The sequence below is a fragment of the Microplitis mediator genome, chromosome 2 (assembly GCF_029852145.1).
Source record: "Microplitis mediator isolate UGA2020A chromosome 2, iyMicMedi2.1, whole genome shotgun sequence".
In the NCBI taxonomy this organism is placed as follows: domain Eukaryota; kingdom Metazoa; phylum Arthropoda; class Insecta; order Hymenoptera; family Braconidae; genus Microplitis; species Microplitis mediator.
In genome coordinates this window covers 3,899,922-3,921,138 of record NC_079970.1, presented here as the reverse complement: position 1 = coordinate 3,921,138, position 21,217 = coordinate 3,899,922, and the positions used below count along the sequence as shown (strand labels likewise).

Below are 21,217 nucleotides of genomic sequence, written 5' to 3'. Positions count from 1 at the left end.
GTTTTACCAGTTTGGACCACATGAGAGAGTAACATATACGTATACACTTATCCTTTGTCGGTGGTACTGCTGGTTCCACTGCCTTCACTATCACTTGTACCGCTACTTCTAATAACTTTTACCTCAAAACCCTCGACTAGTCTTTCACATGGATTAAACTTTTCAATGAACCCAATACGTTGTAACTAAAACGTTTCTCATTTAGCTCATTCTTTTTTCCTCCCTCGGATTTTTATTTCCATTTTATTTTTATTTTTCAACGCGGACTCACATTTCACTCGGGGCGCCGGGAATTTTTAGCGAAAAAAGAGCTCCAAGTGAGGAGTCCTGTCGCCTGAGGGCGACTCTCAATGAGAGGATATCGAATAGCCTCGACATTCACAAAGTGATGGCTGTCCCATAGTTGAAGTGAGACAAATACAGCTGCTACTGCTGCCATTGCCGCTGCGATTGATCGATCGTCGAGACTACTCTACACACCAGTCGGGTTGCTGCGAGTTTAAAGCCTCTCATAAAATCTACGTTTAATATTCACAGTTTAATTAACACCACCAGGTGGATAATTCCCCCCACTTCGACTTCTGCCTCCGCCCGAATGTAAATAAATTTTCCCTCGTCTCTGTTTAAATGTCTTGGCTTAATTACTATTATTATTATCGTAACTAATATTGATTTAAGGTGTGCAAACTTGGTCAACTTATAACTAATATCTATCAAAATATATTGCATGTATATTATTCATATATATGTATAGTTGGATCTGTAACTTTGTTGCGTGTGGGGGTACGTCGGCAACGTGGCGTTAATTGGACAAGGAAATTTACTCTGAATTTCGACATGCCGTGGCACGTCACCAGGTGTACGAGAAAGGGGGAATAGTTGGATGTAAATTGTGATGGAGGTTAATTCATTCAGTGCTGTGTATATATATATGTATTACAAAGAGAAGGAAGCTTATAATGGCATTATAGCCCAGTACGATTTGCTTAGTTGAGGTTAGGATAGATAAAGTGAGATGTATAGATGGTTTTGAGACTTAAAGACGATACCGTCCTCGTCCTTCCTTCAAACAAACTCTCCACTGCTTAAAGCACACTTGTAGTCAACTGCCTCGGGACGATTTCAAACTCCTCATAATTCTCTTCCTCGCCCTTGTAGCCGTCCATATGCTGAATGTCAAATCGGGGCAAGTTTATCTACCGATTAGACATTTATGACTTAAACAGCAAGTGAGCGCTAAAGACACCAATTATAAACTTTAATGTCAACTTTCTTCACTCGTACTGTTTTACCCCTACAAGTTAATGTCTTTATACTATTGATTAATTATACGAGTGCTGAAACTCAACTGCTAATTAGTCTGTTTAATATTTTTTTTTTATTCATTTAAAAAAGTATTTTCTTTCATAAATATTTTAATTAATAAATTTATTTATATATTATTTATAAATCAGATTGCATATAAAATATAATCCGTCAGAAATTAATATCATTATCATACATTTTGAATTTAATATGCACATGATGTTTTTGATTATTTGTTTAATATAAATTTATATTTATAATATTTAAGTACATTAATTTAATTTTAATTTATATTTATATCAAAAAACAAATTTTCATTATTATTATAAAAAATAATTTTATTTTATAAAGCAAAGCAAAAATAACATTAAAATTAAATTTCCAAAAAGCTTTTATACGTCATCATTTAATGTAAACCATTTAAATTTATAATTTAATGCATAGTGTATTTGCAGAGATAAAATATATATAAAAGGTGGATGAATTAAAAAAAATATATATAAAAATGAATAAAAAAAAGGCTTTTTCCTCCAGTTTAGTATTGGATACTTGTAAAATATATGCAAGTAAAAATGTACATTCTGGCGAATAGGTCCAAGGGTACTCTATTCTATCGAATGATAAAAGGAAGTAGGTATTCCCCTTTCACAAGAAAGATATGTTTATCCTCATGGGGAATCCACACTACTCACGAATAAAAGAGGGCTTCTATTATTTTTCAATTGGCCAAGCATATACGCCCAGGAAGCCACCCACCGACCGACCCAAGTCACCTCGCTCTGCTACTGCACACAGGGACTCTGTATCCCGAATGTAATTGGACGAGGCTTTACTTATACTCCACACAATCCTATTAAATTTTTCTTTGTACTGAAAATATTAAAACTTGAATTTATATCCGTTTCCATCTCCATCTCTGCCTCTGCCTCTGTCTCTATCTCTGTCTCTGTCTCTATCTTATCCACTATCTACCTCCTGTTTACTTGGATCGAGTTTACTTTAGCGAGAGCACGAGCAGGAGAACGACAGTTTTGTTACTTTTAAAATAACTCAAAGCTTGTTTTAATTATTATCAAGGGCATTAATTGGTGCACGTTAATTTTCCTCAACTATGACCATATTGTCTTTTAGTTTAATTAAACTTGTATGCATTCAGACTCGTATTAAACCCAGAGTACATACAAGTGCCTGATTCGTTCTCTAGATACCCGACAAATCTACTTATCACTTTGGAAATTAGTTGAACTTATTTAATAAAACCTATAAACATATTTTTATCTCGATCTACATAAATGATGATGATAAAAAAAAGTTAATTACAAAATTAAATAACGGGGATATTAATTTTGAAATATAACCGTAATATTTATTTATTAACTTTAATTTTAATTCACTACCACCACCTGGTTCTATTTGTGTTTATTCCCTTTCCATTCGTAATCACGTTCAAAACTCGCTTGGGGATTCCCAGGAAATTGAAAAAGCGACATCGCTGAGGTAGCCTGAGCCCGTTTGCTCTGGCTCTTGGCCTGTCTGGTTGCCTAGCTGGCTGCCACTGCCAGTGTAATAGTGTTGTGTTGTAGTCTAGCTGCGGAGAAGTACTTACCGACGAGTAATTATTGTAAGAACCCCTGTGCAGGTTAGCATTACTGTCGAGCAAGGCAGAAAGTGAGAGAGTGACAGAAAAGTTTGTTAGTGAGAGTTCAAGGAGAAAGAGAGAAACGGAAAGTGAATGAGGGTAGACGGAAGGAGAAACTACGCCGAGTTCCTTTTATAACGTCCGACCATATCCCCGACCGACTCCACTACTCTCTTTTGTCCGAGCAAAGTGTGCAGGTTTCTACTTCTGTACCGCTGCTGTTACTCTTTGGCTTCTTCTCATCTCGGATCGTTTCGTTTCGTTTCGTCTCTACTCTACTTTAATACTTAACTTGTAAAAACTTATTTTATTATATACCTTTTTCAGTTATAACTTGCGAATCATTCCAAGTCGATTAGGTTTTATATATTATAGGATTACAGTTCAAATAAAATTTTTTTCCTCTGATTATTTATTTAATTTTTATATTATTATTATTATTATGATTATTATTATTATTAATATTAATAATGATAATGATCTGCAATTAGAACACCGTACAAAATCGAGAGTGAATACGGATTTTATTCAAATTCAAATTCATTCGGAGTCTTGGAGTTTTTAAAAAAAATCACTCCGCATATGGAGTAAATTCGGAGTTTGTTTGTTTAGTGGAATGATTCCGGAGTAGTCTTGATTTTATATAATAGTAAAGTTAGCAGACATCTGAAATTTAAAAAAATTTTTTTAACAGACAAATAATGAAAAAAAAATATTTCTAAAAAATGCACATGTCGGAAATTTCATAAACTATACGTGTAGTTTTTCAAAATATTTTTTTTAATATTCATTTTTTTGTTTAAAAAAATCGATAAATTTTTAAATGTCTGCTAACTTTATTATCATGGATTTTATTTAAACCCGCATTTACTCCAATTTGGAATTTTAATATTAAAATAAATTCCACTTGGAGTAAATTTCTCTTCGAGGGGATCAAATAAATAAACAGTCATCCGCCCTGCGTTTGCTCCAGATTTGTATTAATTATTTAAAAAATTTTTAACATTAATTTTAAATTCGCGCCATCGTATATTTTTCGATGATACTGAAGTTAGCAGACGTCTAATAATTTTTGGATTTTTTTTTAGACGATAAAACATTAAAAAAAAAAACATTTAAAAAAAATGCACCTGTAGTTTTTTAAATTTTCTACATGTGCATATTTTTATATTATTTTTTTGCAACTGATTTATTGAAAAACGAAAAATTCAAAAATTTTTAAATGTCTGCTAACTTCAGGATCATTTTTTTTTGTTGTCTTGAAAAAAATTTCCAAAGCTTAATAATTATAATTTACCTCAAAATCTAATCTACAATTAATTACTACCGCCATAAATCGTAAAAAAAAAAGTCGAAATTATGACACGACGCAAATTAAAGTGAAAACTATTTTAATGATAGCGATATCGCTGGTAAAAAATTAATTTTATTTCCTTCATAAGAAAACTTATTATTTTTATAAGTATTAATATATACGTGAGCATTTTTTAATTTGTTGCGGTTTTTTTATTTTTTAAATTTCAGTTTTCGCTTTGTCCTTTTTATATCTCGTTCATTTTTTTCCAACTTGACAAGTATTTGTACGTTATGCAAATCCTCTTTTCACACATTATATTTATTTCTCCTTTGTAACAGTTACGGAAAACGTGTGTACGTTGATCCTTTTTCTCGGTTCATATCCGGACTACGTGCTAAATGAGTTTTCGTTTGAAAAAGATTCTGCCAAAGAAGAAATGATGATAATTTTTTTTTGTATCTCATATATATGGGGGTGTCATTTTAAGTAAATTTTTTTTCTTGTACTTGAAAGTTTACAAAAAAAAAATGTTAATGAAGATGAAGATGAAATACATCAAAGATCGTTTACTACAAACTAAAAAAAATAAAAGATAAAATTTTTAAAGTGAGTTTTGAACTAAAAGTTTACAAGTCAGAGGCCAGAAGATTAAAGAGCATTAAAAAAATTTTTCGATAATTATAAAAATAAAAAGTAAAAACTGAGTTCTTTATTTGTTGGTGATTTTTTAATAACATTTTTTTAGTTGGCAAGTAAATGAAGTTTATTTTATGTATCTTGGGGTAATCGAGCGCAATGAAGGGGAAGAAGTGTAGTCTCGGGAATGTAATGTAGTCTAGGGAAAATATCTAGATAGTGTAATAGTCATATTAATATTTTGAAGATGCAGGTTTGAATATGCCCACTCAGCCGCAGCTTAAATTTAACGTTATCGCGGCCTGCAATCGCCGTTGCCATCTTCCCTAACAGCTTCTACGTGTCCATGAATATATCGGGATACTTTTTTGTTGACATCGTAGGCTATTTAACACACTGACACTCATATTTATTATATATATACATTTTTTTTACTAAATTAAACATCGTAAATTTCTTAAAAAAATATAAGCAAATAAAAGAAACCACTCTTACAATTTTAAAAAATTTTCATATAAATTTACATAAAAATTTTCTGTTAATTTGTTATTTTTTTAAAAAGTTTACATTTAAATACTTAATAAACTCATTTACTCAAGTTTTTTTATAAAATTTTAATTGACGAGAAATATGAAAAAAACCCTCTCTTACATTAATTATATGAATAATTATAAAGTAAATAAAAATGTAAACTAAAATATAAAAATTAAAAAAAAAAGTAATAATAATTAAATGAAATGTTATTTTTCTTTTTGTTCTAGGTGAGTGTCCCCATGAGTGAATTTCTGCAACGAGTAACGAGCACATTTGACCTGCGGGTAAGCGAAAAATTTCAAGTAAACGAATGTAAAAGAAAGTCAGTGCTCCGCAGGTACAATTTTCCGTGTCTCCATTTATTTATTCTAGATATATTTATTATAATATAAGTTCATTATTAAAGGGACAAGATTTTTGCCTTAATTTTGAAATGAATGGTTCTAATGTTTGATATTATAGCGAAAATATTGATTTTATCATAAAAGTTTTCAAACAAAAGTTGTAGGAAATTTAATTTTATAAAAAAAATCTTTCTTATGATTTTTGGATACAACCAATATTTTCACCGTGATTCCAAAATTAAGATTCATAATGAGTGATTCAAATTTGTATTAATTACCAAAATCTTAATTTTGAAATTACGGCTTTTTTATGAGTCCTAAGAAAAAATTATAAGGGACATTTTTTTTATAAAATTAAATTTTGAACAACTTTTATTTGAAAAATTTTTTTATACGACCAATATTTCCGCCGTAATATAAAAAATTTGACAGCATTAATTATTAATTGTTATTTTGAAATCAAAGTAAAAATCCTGGCTCTAATTATTATTGTTATTATTGTTATGATTTATTTACTGATATTTGCACAAGTAAACGTATGCTTTTGATGATCATAAGCAAGATGTAATGGTGTGGGTAACAAACACGATGAAGCGATTGGTGCAACGATGCTCGTTGAAGCGCGACGGGAATGGATGAGGAAGCGAACGAGGAGCTGGCACGAGTGCTAGCTAGTTGGAGAGAGTATTCGTTATATGAGCCTATTAGGCGATCGGTATGCATTCTCGAGTGCACCCTCGGGAGTCGGCGACTGGGTGGTGTCTCCCTTCTCCTCATCCTCCCATGAATTTCAAACTAATCGGGCGAATTTCCGAGACTCGAGTCTGGCAAATTAGCCGACACGATCGATTTTGTCAATGATTAAATGCACGATTATAATGTCAGCTGATATATCTTTTTAATTTTAACATTTTAATTTACATCTTTGATTATTCGAAAAAAAATTTCATTAACATTATTTTTATTACCGAATAAACTGATAGTAAAAATTTTTTTTTTAATGAATTAGCGATGAAAAGTTTTATTTTAATTTTTAATGAAGTTGCCATGAAAAGAATTTTTTTTTTTTCAATAAAAAAAAAATTCATTTGCATCTTCCGAGAATTTATTTTTCCGTATGAATATTCAATCATATGTAGGAAGGAAGGAGAGGAGAGGAGAGGGGAAATAAAAAAAAAGGTTGAGAGTACTGTAAATTCAAAATGGTTGGTGTTGTAGAGTAAAATTCATCTGGTTGACTTGAAAAAGAGAATTTTGATTATTGAGTACGACACAATCGTGACGTAGAGTGGATGAAAAGCGCGAGACACGCAGTCAAGAGCTGTATGTAGAGATCTACTGTTGGTATCTATGCATTACATATATATATACTCACACATATATAAAGTCGTGAATGCCACAAGTCTCGTGGGGATGACTCGATTTCGACCGCAATTCGATTACGTTATTCCCCGTGACGTATTTCCGGCAATGGAGCGACTCCACAAGCAAAACCTCGTCTTACTTTATCAATATTTTTTTTCTTTTTTACTTAACTTTTTTTTTCGCTATAACCATCCCGTCCTGGCTCGATCCTCCTCCAACTTGCCGCCTAACGTCGGCGGAACATCGTCAGGATGTCGCGCGCGCGTTTCTTTGGGCCAAGAGGCCCGTAATAAATTCGTTTTGCCGGTAAACTCTGCAAAGCCTGTAGATCTCAAGGAGATCCTCAGCCAACGAATTTAGGGGTTATCTGTGAGAAGATCGATTCAAGCGTCAAACGATATCTGATAGATAGATATATATGTATATATAAATAAAATAAAATGAGGATCAGGATGTGGATGAGGATGAGAAATAAAAACAGGCTGACAGAGGAAGTCTCATCTGGCGTAAAAATTTCGTTAGAATAATCAAATTGACAGTAGTCGAAAAGAGAGCGGTATGCTCGCAGTTATATTTTATACAAAGGTTTGATATGGGGTGGAGGCAGAGTGGGAGTTAACTGGGTGTAGCTTTGAGTCGTATTATGGATAAAGTTGTAAACTCAAAGTGTAGGGTAATCGGGAACGAGATAAAACGAGACTCGATCGTCGTTCTCACACATACACACCTAAAACCACCGAGAGAACACGTAACGCAACGGTGTTATCTATTAGCTGAGCGTGATAAACGATTTGGTTCCTTCCTACGAAAACTTGCCACGTAAATTCAATACTGTGTCCGTGTTTCTGGTCCTACCCTTGTTCGTATACTAAACACACAGCAGAGTGTCTCTTGCTCGGAAAATTTGCTATCGAGTTTATAAAGGGGATCCTCTTCAAAGACAAAGTACCAATTGTTAAATATTCAATTTATATCATTTACACTCCCATTATAATCGTCGTACCATTGTTACTGTTGAAACAAGTCATCACAATTTAGATCCGTTATACAGCAACTTGAGAGTTTAAAAAAAAATGCTGATAAAAATCACAGATACATTCGTGTTCATGTTCCTATTTATTTTTTTTTTTTTTACGTTATAAATTCAGAGTGAGAAGAGTACAAATAACACACGGACAATCGTATCGGTTTCTCGAACATGGGAAGAGAAGACTCCAGGTGCTCTAAAAAGATAAGCACAAACGGCCGATGCATAGAAGCCTCTCGCGTCCGGTTGTGCTCGATGTCACTGTGTTGTTATTCATACACACACATATATATATTATATATAATGCAGAATAGAACAGAACAGAACAGAACAGCGCTGAACAACTCTAGATGACGAAACGAGGGCATGACGGCGTCTAGTCTCCGTCATTTAGTAGCTTCGATTTTTTTTATTGTTTTCCACGCATATCGACAAAGGCATTGCCGTGTGTTGTATTGAGATGAAGGAGACTGTCGAGATATAAGTTGAGGGTAGAAGTACCAGAAGGCTGAAAACGAGCCGAGAATCGATGTCGCGGTAGTGCTTTTAACGGTTTCAATTAATCGGCCTCATTTCAATTCACTTTAAACGGAGCTGATGTTCTTGTTAATATAAATCCAGACTTAAATTAAATGAAAGTTCATTTTATTACTTGGGATTTTTTTTATTCTCTGTACTACACGTAATTTATCTTGCTGCTCTTTCAATTTGGATCAATCGTCTGACTTGTTAGTGGTGAATTTTTTTAGCTTTTGTTAAATTTAATCCATGAAATGTAAGCCACACTATTGGACATGGGTTGACAAAAAATTCCACCTACTCGGGGGAATTTAGTGCGGCAGGTATGACCGACGAGTAAGTTGTCTAGTGTGTGTGTGGGTGTGTGTGGGTGTATTGTGTATGCAGTAGAGTGTAGTACAGTACGTGAGGACAATACATCGAATCAATGTTGTCGTATGTGGATCCTTTGAGCTTAAGCTTCGGGTGTACTAGGTTTTGATTCACGTGTTGCAAAAGCAGCGCAGGTGCGAGAAGAAACTCGTGATATAAATCTCGTCATTTCCGAGGAAAAAGAACGCGGTGAAGAAAAATCCTAAGAGTAAAAAAGTGTGAGAGAAAGAGAGATAGAGAATAGAGGCAAGAATGTCAGTTTGCTGAAAAAGAAACGTTAGAGGATTATTACGGTTTTTTTTTCACCCCTTTCTACTACCCTATCCACCGTCTGGCTAAACCTCATCTCACTCTCTCCCTCTTTTTCTCTCTTTCTTTTTCACTTTTACGCTTTCTCTCTCTTAGCATTCGTGTGCTTTCACTTCTTTGTAGACTCGTTTTTCCTCCAGCATTATCCGAACTGTTCGCTTGTACTTTTTTTTTTCTTTTAATTTCTTTCTCTTTTTGTGCCTTATTTTTTTTTTAAGGCTTTTTTAACGACGACCAGCTAATGGCGAAATTGCAGCGGTTAATTGCCAACTGGTTGTGCCCTTCGTTGTTGTGAAATGATCCGCGTGAAAAATACCGAATACCTATGGACTAAAAAAGTTAAATTATTATTTTTTATTTTTTTCCTTCATTATTATTATTAGTATTTGGGATGGAAAAAAAATTTTATTACTATTTTCTACGGTTAATACGTGAGAAAAAATTGTTAACTTTTTTTATTACTCTCACGGTAGATATAAATATAGCAAGTGAATGAAAAAATTTAAAATAAAAAGGGTTGAAAATATTAAAAAAAAAAAAAAATCGATAATAAAATAAGAGAATTATAGAATAAAATAATAAATATTGTCGGAATATAGCCATAAATTTTTTCGACTCGACGGCTCGGGAGATTGGAAAATTGATTCTTATCCCTGTTGCTTTATTAAAGGATACTGGGGGGTCTATACGATACATAAAGTGAATCTTGGCTCAATCCTCAGTCGATATTAAATACAAAAAATGTGTAGACTCATTTTTAAAGTAAGTGTCAGGTAATTAGCATTAAAATATTTTCATTTATAAATTATGTTCAAGTAGAATTTTTCAGTGAATGCAAATTGAAGGTACGGATGGTAGAGTCGGTGTGGTGGGTACATGTACACATGATAGTGAACATCAAAAGTACAACTAAGTCATACGTACCATCCAAGTGTCCTTTTGGGAGATATCACTTCGGAGCTTTTTGATGATGGTGCTCCCATTAGCTGGGATAGCGGCCTTTGAAAACGAGAATGAGCCGACTGTCACCTCGAGGGATTTTCTCGTAGATTATTTCCCGTAAATCGTCCTATCTCTACATGATTAATTACTACCAATTATTTAAAGTATTAAATTATATTTTCTACGTGTAATTATGATTGTAATTAATCAAAAGTTAATCCTGCTGTATTAGGTTTTACATTTTGCCAATTTTAAATATTTATTATTTCTTTCGTCGCTTGTAGGGGAGGTGGGCAGATGGATACTAAAAAATTTTGATGGAAAGGGAAGTTATTGGATTTGGTCCGATCTTCGAAAACTGAGTTTTGAAAAGATCTTGGTTTTGAGGTCCCAGGAATTGTTCTGACTATTTTTTAGATGATGTCCGAGTGAATACATGCTTATATATACTGGTGTCAACCGATTTCCAAATTTTGATTTTCTTTATCGATTGTTCCGATATGAATTTTTAATCAAAGTCGGAGTAGAAATAAGTAAATGAAATCCAATTCGTAGGTAAAGAAAATTTTGACGCGGTCTGAGATGAATAATAGCAGCTCACAATACAAAATTGGTCATCTGAGGGTCTGATCCAGAACCAACTTTTTTTTCACGGATCTATTGCCACCAAATGGATTCAAAATCATTCGTAGGCACAAAAATAATTAAAATAAATCCAGTTCGTAGACGAAAAAAATTATTACGCGGCCCGAGATAAGTTACAGCAGCTCACAACACAAAAGTGGCCCTCTGAGGGTCTGATCCATCACCAAATTTTTTTTTTTTTCGATCGATTGTCCCCAAATGAGTTTCAAATCATTCGTAGTCACTTGAAAGACAAGTTTTAGAGTTACAGAGTCAATCGGTTTTCAGCCATTTTCCAATTTTCCTCATAGAAATTCAAAATGTATCTTTTTTTTCTTTGAATACCAGCTACAACATTATGATTCTTGCGTAATCGAAATGACAAAAACCAATTTTTTGTGCAGCGTCTCCGTTTACTCGCTAAATATAAAAATTCATAATAAGTTCAAGTACAAAAAAAAACGTAATACCCGTGAAAAGAGTCATCAGCCAACTCATTTGTACACTAAACTCCTTGATCGACTTTGAGACTCTCAGAGCTTAGCGCAAATGCATTCGCGTCGTGTCAGGTGTTGTACAGAAGGAAAAGATCGAAGGAATATATAAGAAGCATCGCATAGAATAGGTCTACCATGCAAGTAAAATATTAATACGAATGCTCTCGAACGTAGGTGGTGAAAATGCGATACTCAATGTACCGTTCCCGATGCCATCGTCTCTATATTCGCTTTCTCCCATCAGTTCCACCTCTTTTACTGCACTACCACCTTTAGTGTACACAGAGCACAGTAGTGTTATGTAGCGGCGTAGTGCCGGCAGAAGCAGCATCAAACCGACAACTACCGTCGAGTAATACCGGTGTACTCGGAATGTACTGTGAGAGAATATTCAATGGGTCGAGCCGAGTAAATATTGGATGAGTCGGCGACGAGGTCGTGGGTATCGAGTGTCGTGAAATTTCACACCAGCCAACCCTCTATTTCTATCTCTATCTCCATCTCTGTACCCTCCACCTTCATCTTCAGCATCATCTCCATCTCTCCGTCTACTAACTCCTCGTCGTCGTACTTCTCGCCAGCTCAACACACCGCCTACATATATATAACTATTCCGCGAGATAGCTTTTGGATTAACTTACTTTTTCACTCTTTAATATCCAGAGCTAATCTTCTTATTCCTCCGTCAACGTTTCCCACATTTTCGTTACTGCAAAATAATTATTTTAAAACCCTATAATTTATTATCGTCATCAAAAAATAAAAATTCATTTTTCCTAGTCATTAAAAACTTTTTTTTTTTTTCAAAATTATTTAGTAATTATATTTTTATAAAAAATAAACAATTGGGATCCAATGTCGTGTAATGTAAAACTATTATCTTAATTACGTTACTCTCTTGTGTCAACTCCTTCTTTCCAGTAATACGACCGACTATGAGGGGAAGTTGCTTCTAAAAACATATTTGACGAGGTTGTTAATACGGAAAAAACAATTTTACTTTTTATACAACAATAGCATTAAAAATATAAAATATTTAGCATTAAATGAAAAATAAAAGTTGAAAGCTTTTTGGAAATGACACTTTTTATATGGCAGATGCTGATAGCACTGCAACCAATGTTACCAGTGTTGACATTAATTGATGGATCCATCGATGGCTCAAATATCCATCACATCCATTTATTTGTATATTTTTTTTGTTCTTCCATTCATTCATTCACTTTAATATCGTCATTATTATTTTCATTTTTATGGATTTTTATAAAAAATTCATCGTATTTTTATAACATTATTTTTTTATGTTTGAAAAGAGAGCGAAGCTAAAATAATTACCAGTGTGAGAAGTACACTCGGCAGTAGTATATAAAATTGACGGGCGACCACGGGCACATTCGTGCGCCGTGGGATTTTTAAATTTGATTTACTTCTCTCGTGGCACTCGTAGATCCTACCACACTCACTAGTTCTCTTTCTCTTTTTTAAACTTTTTTTTTATTTTTTGTACCCATCCCCGTCTACCTCTAACTCGCGATGATTCGGGTTGCCGACCGACATATGCCGGTACCCTCTTCCCTCCTCTTACCTCCATATATTCCATTTTCCGTCTCGATAATGCACTGTTTTTGCGATCATAAATCTTTATATATCCTAACTTCCATATCCAAATGTATTTCCCTACCGTTTCATATCAATAAACATTATCCTTCTTGTCAGTTAAATCATTAATAAATATATTTTTATGAGACTATTATCAAGTTTATGTACACACATTTACATACAACATTATTTATTTTTCTCTCGAACAATACATCCATCATATTTTATACTTCTCAATTTTTTTTATTGAAATATCTTATGTACCCGAAGAACGGAACGTTTTTCACGCAACGCAAATGAAAAATTTATGTAATTTGACTAGTGAAGGGGTAGTTAGGAGTGGCCTGCAATTTCCAGCTGACATATGAGCGCGTATGCGAGACATTTCAAAAATTTAGATCCAGTAGATTTTTTACTATTCGTTATGTTTTTTATTTTCGTTTCACGAAAAACGTTCCGATCTTCAGTTACATAATATCTTGTCACTTTTACATTTTTTTCGTGACATTCCAATATTTTTTAATAAATATAATTATTATTAAGTATAAGTACTATATATTTTCTTACCTTAGTTCAATAAAAACTTTTCCTAGCGAAGAAAACATTGATCGAGTGAAATACGTGATAGCGTTAAAGATTAGCAGTTTTACAAAGTTTAATATAAAAATATAATATCAATTTCAAGTTTTATACAAACTATATATCTATATATATTTGTAAAAACTAAAATAAAAATAAATTTATCAGGAGTAGCTGTAGGACATCATCAACATCATAACTTACTTTGGAACATAACACACTCGCGCACACATACATGTCATGTTTGTATGTACACACACACAAACAACCCTTAGCACACACCCACTAGCCAAAATATACATTAAACTTGACCCTGTTGTCGTCTTTGTCATGGTAGCCCGTTTGTTGTTCCTCTCTTGTAGCCTAAACTATGATTACCTGCCTTCTATATACACTCGACAACATTTATGACATTCTGTTTACAAGAATAATAGTTCAATTAACTACACGATTCGCAAACTGTTTCCTGTGTTGCTGCGATCAACCAACACATCTCACCTACTTGATGTTCGGTAACAAATTATCCACATTACTGCCAATAAAAAAATATATATTTCCGTTATATATTAGGGAGGGGGGGGGGACAAAACGGAGTACTTAAGGAAATACTAAGTTTTCAAAAACTCAAATACGCTAAATTTTTTTTTTAATGATATTCAAAGTAGAATTAATTTTAATTCTTGCGGGCAAAATGGGATACCCCCTAAAAAGGTGAAAAAAAAATTTTCTGGATATTAATGTACCTGAAGATCGGAACGTTTTTCGCGGAACGAAAATAAGAAAAAAGAAATGAAAAGTAAAAAATTTAATGGATCTAGAATTCGGAAATGTTTCGCACGTCAGCCAAAAATGTCAGGGCGCTTCCAACTACCCCTTAAGTCGCCATTAGACACAAATGTCATGAATTATTTTCACACAACGAAAATGAAAATAATTCATGAAATTCGTGTCTAATGGCGACTTCCGGAGTAGTTGGGGGTGGCCTGTAATTTTCGTGTAACGTGCGAAACATTTACGAAATCTAAATCTAGTAGATTGTTTACTTCTCATTTCTTTTTTTTTATTTTCGTCCCGCGAAAAATGTTCCGATCTTCAGGTACGTGGATATTAAATAAATTTGATTAAATTAAATTTTTTTATAAGTAATTTAGAAGAAAAAAGAATTTTTAATAGTTTTTATCAGAAAACAAAAGTCATTAACATTTTTCGACTGACACTCGATTTTTGAAAAAATTGGAAAAAACATTTTTTTACAAATTTTGGTGGTACCCTGTTCTGCCCTATACAGATATATAGTTTTTTTTCGTGAATAAAACTCATAAAAGCAAATATATATAATATTTTCCCTTACAGTTGACAGCTCAAGTTATTAGAAATAATAATTCCATTTAACAGACAAAGAAAATAGAGACAATAATTTATTTTTAATTTAGCACCAATAGTATGTAAGTTGTCAGAGAGTAATCTAACAAGTTATATCCCTCGGAATAGCAGATAAAACCCTTATCTACGTCGTATTTCGGGAATCGCCTGCCAAATAACCTACAGTTGAGCATTTCAACCCTCGTTGTCTTTGTTTTCTTTTGAGCGCCAGCGTGATCCCGTCACGTTAGGGTGTTAGTTCAAATTTCTATTACATCCCAGTAAATTTACCTTCTATATAATAAGCCTCAGCGTTACGTCAACGTTTAATCAATATCACATTTTATCATTATAAATAAATAACAATAATAAAAGGTATAGAGCCAACCAGAGAGCATCAGATGCACGTATGATGTGTACAGAAGGACAGCAGGGGCAGTATTGTGGTTAAACACGGTAACGTTTACCCTGCTAACCAACCACCCCCGTGTGTACCATTGGAGGACACGAAGCTTCCTGCTCTTTTATAACTGATCGATCGCGAATCCACATCAGCATCACCCGCACCAGTGGCATCAGCATCAACCATGTGTACATTGAGCCAACTTTATTTTGGTTTCGTCTTTCGCTTTGATTTATGTTCTTTTGATATTTTCTGCTATTGTCGAACAGGCTTGTACTCGGTGCTGTTGTTATTATTGTAGTTGTAGTTGTAGTTGCACTCGTACTTGTAGTAAGCTAGTATATTCATTCGCTGTAGAGACAAAGGAATTTCTAGCTTAGCAATTTCACGTATTTCCGACCTTATTCGTCAACCTAATTAACCAAGTCTCGAGTACCGCAAATGAAAATTACTCCGTTGAGCTAACTAGAGATTGTTGTATACAAATATATATATATATACATATATATCTACATAGACTATAAAGTAATGATGATCACTGTAAAGACGCGAGAAATGCAAGTGAGAAACCACGAGAGATATAATAATAATAATACGGAGAAGACACACCTGATAATTGTGTAATTAAATTATAGAGTGTTTCAATCATGGGCTGTCTTGACGCGGCAACAGCGTCGACAATTTTGAAAGATCATCATCGAATGTAAATATCCTGTGTGTGTCAGTGTATACCAGGCATATTGTGCGCGCCGTGGATTCTTTTATCTTGTCGGTGTGAGATAAATTTAAAGCTTCCAAATAACTTGTGCAGGAGTCTAGGTATAATGCTCGGGAAAAGGCGGAGAGAAAAGATATATAGATGTATATAATGCGAGTGAGAGCGTAGATTTAACTCGGGTCCCCTGTGGAGGGTGTGTGTGTCGAGAGTTTTGTTGGCACAGGAAGAAAGATGGGGAGAGACGAGTACATACAGAGTTAAAGTATCAACTATATAGACGTGAAACGAGTCATCCACGCAACATCATTTCGCGTCTTATTCACTTTATTCTTATTCTTATCCCGGGTGGTTGTATGCTTGCTTGCTTGCTTGCTTACTTAGTTATTTTATTTTTCATTTTCTCACTCTATCTGAGCCGGTTTTTTCGTGCACTCGCGCTTCTTGGGTCTCGCGGGCGAGCAAGCGAGTGAATATAACCAACGAACGAACAAACGGGCGAGCGATGTTTAGAAAAATTTGAAATTCATGAAGTTGAGTAGTGTTGACTCCATGACGCCGGAATTGCCAGGGGGATACTAGCGACGGCGATACGCGTTTTTGAAAGCTTCGGATCTTGTTTGAGTTCTCATACTATTATATATGTACATGTGGGTGTATGTATGTATGGATGGATTTGTGTGCAGGATAGAAATGGGGGTCGATGAATTTTATAACAGTAAACAACAGCAGACTGAGTGACGACGCGACTCACTTCGAGAACCTGAGAAATATCGAAAATAAATATTTACTGTTTAAGTAACGAAAAAATATATATGGATGTATATATGTACATATGAAAAAAACTTTTGCTATTCCAAGTTGGTAAAAGAGTTTATGGAAATTTTCCGTAGGTAGTACTCGGGTTTTCTAAAGTATTGATCGTTTTTTAAAAATTTCAAAATTGAATCATAGTACACTTGCTATTGAGGTCGTTTATTTTTTTTTCATTTTTGTTATATATACATATTTTAACTTATATTTGTTTGACATTTCGTGTGTACTAAAAGGGGAAAAATAATTAGAGCGCAAAAGACTCGACATGAAATATATATTTCTGTTTTTTCCATCTTTATTTTATTTTACGTTTTGTGTTGGCCGAAATAATTTACAAGTCTATGCTTAAAATTATTTTTTTAAAAGCACCGAGAGTACACAAACTCTGTTAACTTTTAAGCAAGATAGTAAAATACCGATTAACTACGTTCACTTGACTTGATACGTGTCTTTTTGAAAATTCAGTTGGAAGTTTACCAAAGTCTTGAGGAGTTCAAGGGTTCGGGTGAAAAAAAACCATAATAATAAGTTTTTAAAAAAGTGGGAGATAAAATAAAAGTAAAACAGCGGAATGGATGACGTTAAAGAGGCACAAGAGATGAGAAAATAATGACAGAAGAACAACGGAAGAACCGTGTTCAAGGAGCCAACCATGACGACACAAGTCGTTGAAGAGTATATAAACTTGCATTTACTTGTACTAAAGAAAACTTTTTCCACTGAGTAAACATTGTTTTTATCCAACATGCGTGTACGTAAATGTTCATTTTACTTTTTTATTATTTTCAATTGCAAAACTTTGTCAATTGTATACAGAGTCTTGACGTCTTTCTGAAACATACGTACTGTTTTCGTAATAAATCACACAAATGTACAAAACTTTATCCATATAAAACCATATGAGAAAGAAAAAACAGGAAAAGTGAGTTAATAAATGACAAGAAAACTAGGACAAAACTTTGTTTTAATAAAATTATGATCACGCCTAATTTAGATTCTATGCACTATTTAATTTTCAATCACAGGCATTATTTTTCATATTATTAAAATTCATTTGTAACTATATATATTCACCGTGTAACACAAAACTTCACGTGCACTGATCACGCGTCTTCATTATTCGATGTTTCTAGTGCAGTATATGTTGCAGCACGCTTACCGTATAACCGTTCTCATGTACGGATCGTTCGCATCGTAATAACGAGCATTGGTTAATGAAGAGCCTTGCCATTAGATACTCACAGACCATAATTATTCTGTATAATAACATCCTCATTAGTAAGAGAGCACAACGTGTGGAAAATATGTGTATGTAACAGTCGACAACGATAAAAAAGATGAAACGTTCAACTTCAAACAATCAGACGCTCTTGATGATTATTATTATTATTATTATTATTACACTGTAAAGAATCAGGAGTGAATTCGAAGTGATTCTATTTAAATCCGAATTCACTTCGTGACTCAGAGTTCCGGAGTTTCGAAAACAATCACTTCGCATAAGGTAAAAAATCTAGCACCCGATCATGGAACTGGTGACCGAATCACTCCACGTATTTGTATATATATATTTAGTCAAATTTAGTAAATATAGATTTACAAATACATTAGTGACATGTAATTGAAAATCGGAATGTTTTTTGTGGAACTAAAATAAATAAACGAAATAAAAAGTGAAAATCTACGGGATCTAGATTTCTGAAATGTTTCGCACGTCAGTCGATAATTGCAGGCCACCCCCAACTACTCCTTAAGTCACCTTTAGATTAAAATTACATGAATTATTTTCATTTTGGTTACGTAAAAAACGTTCCGATCTTCAGGTACATTTAGTGATCGGATACTGGTTATTTTACCGTAGGAGTAAATAGGGAGTTTGTTATTTAGCAGCGTGATTTTGGAGTCATCTGGATTTTACTTCAATCCGCATTCACTCCTATTCGGAGTTTTAATATTAAGATAAACTTTTTTTAAGAGTGAATTTTACTCCAAAGGGATTAAATAAATAAACAGTCATCCGCTCTGCCTTTAATCCGCGTTCACTCCGTTATTTTTTTTACAGAGTATGATTATTATTATTATTAAAATAGTAAATTTTAACAACTTGAGGAAATTTGTTTGCATCAACTTTATTATGAAAGAAAAATGAATGAAAAAGAAAGTGGCGGGACAGTAAAGGTTTAAATTAAATTAGTTTAAAGTACACGACGGTAGTGAGAGTGGTACAATAGCTAGCGGTACTAACCACTTTGTGGGCAAAGCTTTATCAGCAGCATCAACTCTTTGAATATTTTTAGGTCGTTCAAAGTCCTTACTCTTCTGCTGTAATCCATTAAGACCAAGTGAACGAGTGAACGTCGTCGTGCTTGTCGTTTTCAAGTGGTAAAGTTGGTACTCTTCGTCCTCTCGAACCAAGAAGACGAAAGCGTAGTTTCCAAAAGACTCGACTGAAGTAAGAGAACCAACTTCTTCCCGATTGCTGGCTCTCTTTACTTCAGCTTGTCTTCTTTATGAAGCTACCGAAATGTTGTTGGATGTTGTCCTTGTGTACAGAAAATATGACTTTATCGTTCTTGTGGTCGTTTTCCTTTTGGTCTCGGTCGTTTCTACAACCAACCAGCCAGCCAACCTATTGAGTTCCCATTGAACGCGTTTCCACTTCTCTAAGTAGACCCCGCCTGGAAAACTTCTTGTGTATTTTCGCACGAGTGACCGGTACTACTTTTCATCCATTATCCAGCATTGGCTGTATAAACCCATAACCACTGGCTCGTGTATTATTTATTTCTTGTGGATCTATGTATTATTAACTCATGTCTGCGGTACTGAAAATCTTCTTTACTTTGCTTTAGCTTTTACCCACACTCAAAAACTCTACCCTATATCCTGACGTCTCTTTAAGACTTCTTCAAGTTGGCTGGACAAACCACGCGCAAGGATCACTTCTACTCCATGAAAATAAAATTCACATTTTAGTATAAAGCTAAGTCGGCTGTTTTGTTCTCTCTATAAACTTAAACATCAGCACAATAAGCTTTTATTTATCGAAGCAAAACAAATCTTCTTATATTTTTGTAAAAATTAATCAAATATAACTTTACATTTACAATTGATTGTGCTATTTATTTATGCAGTAAACATTTCGAAATTAAAAAAAAAATGTTTGAAAAAAATTAGTCAAATTAACGCAGGCTGAGAGAAAACAAGGATTTGGTTACATTTCAATTTTAATTACAGAATTTTAAATCCACTGGAATGTATTAATTAAAGTTGTGGTAATACTTGAAATAATTGGTAAAAAAAAAAAAAATATCGTATGTATGAAAGAAATAAATGAATAATCGACTGTGAAAGAAAATTTAATGCCGAAGAATTATAATAAAGGATTTATTGGTATACAAAGAAGTATCGTAAAAAGATTGAAGAGCTTGTGCATCTAATAGTTCTGATATAATATCACCCATGCATGTAGAAAGTATCGGACAAAGCTCAGCAACGACAACATTGGGGTCTTCGACCTAGGATTTCTTTAGCATCTCAAATGGGCGCTTTGCTTTGCTCTCAAAAAAGTTACCGAGCTGAGGTAAAGAGAAGGCCATTCCTGTCCCGTTTCATAACTTTTTTTTCATAGCCTACCTACTTATTTTACCGCATTATTATCATTATTATTAATCCACATATATATTTATACATATATATAGTAAATTTTTCTTTATCCAAACGTCCTTGCCATCGGCCTCAAATCCTCAGCCGTGCTTTTGATCTGTTATTCCTTTTTGGGACATAGAGACTTCCGTTTTCCCACTACGTTTTCTTTTCACAGTCCACTGAAAAGTAGCCGATTTAAATTATTAACTAACTCTCTTCCTCCCAACTATAAATTAATTCATATATTTCTTTCTTTTAAACTTATTTTTTCAGCTTACGTTGTATCTCCACTTCAATAATATATTTTTCTTCATCCTTAAAATTTTTTCGAATCAACCAAACTAATATTCCCTAGGTCACTTCGTTGAAATTTTCCAATCGGCTTTTTATTTAAATTCTATTAATACTTTATTCTCTCTAAAATTTAATTATTGTATTTGAATTATAAAAACTTTTCAGACTGGAATTGAATTTATTGACAGACGAAATGTGAATGAGTAGTCAAGTAGTGGGAAAATGAATACCAGGAATATGTAATGAATTAATGCTCGGTATTTTGATAAATTTAAGTAACATGCCAGACGTGTCAGACATATGACCTCATATATATTTGATGTTACCATAAACAAAACTCTAGTTGAAGTATTTCCATAAACTACTTTAGCAGACTGTAGTCGTCGAGTTG

At 33.6% G+C, this 21,217-nt stretch overlaps 1 protein-coding gene across 5 annotated transcripts in view; it reads left to right on the top strand.

Annotated features, from left to right (window-relative positions):
- LOC130663777 (polypyrimidine tract-binding protein 2) overlaps positions 1 to 21,217 on the top strand; it is a 142,689-nt gene that overhangs the window by 73,156 nt on the left and 48,316 nt on the right. For 2 of the 5 annotated variants that reach the window (XM_057463224.1, XM_057463220.1), the window contains exon 2: positions 5,639 to 5,695. The exons of the other annotated variants lie outside the window; for them this stretch is intronic. In XM_057463224.1, coding sequence (XP_057319207.1) covers positions 5,639 to 5,695 — 57 coding nt within the window. The remainder of the gene's footprint in view (positions 1 to 5,638; positions 5,696 to 21,217) is intronic. 5 annotated transcript variants of the gene reach the window in all.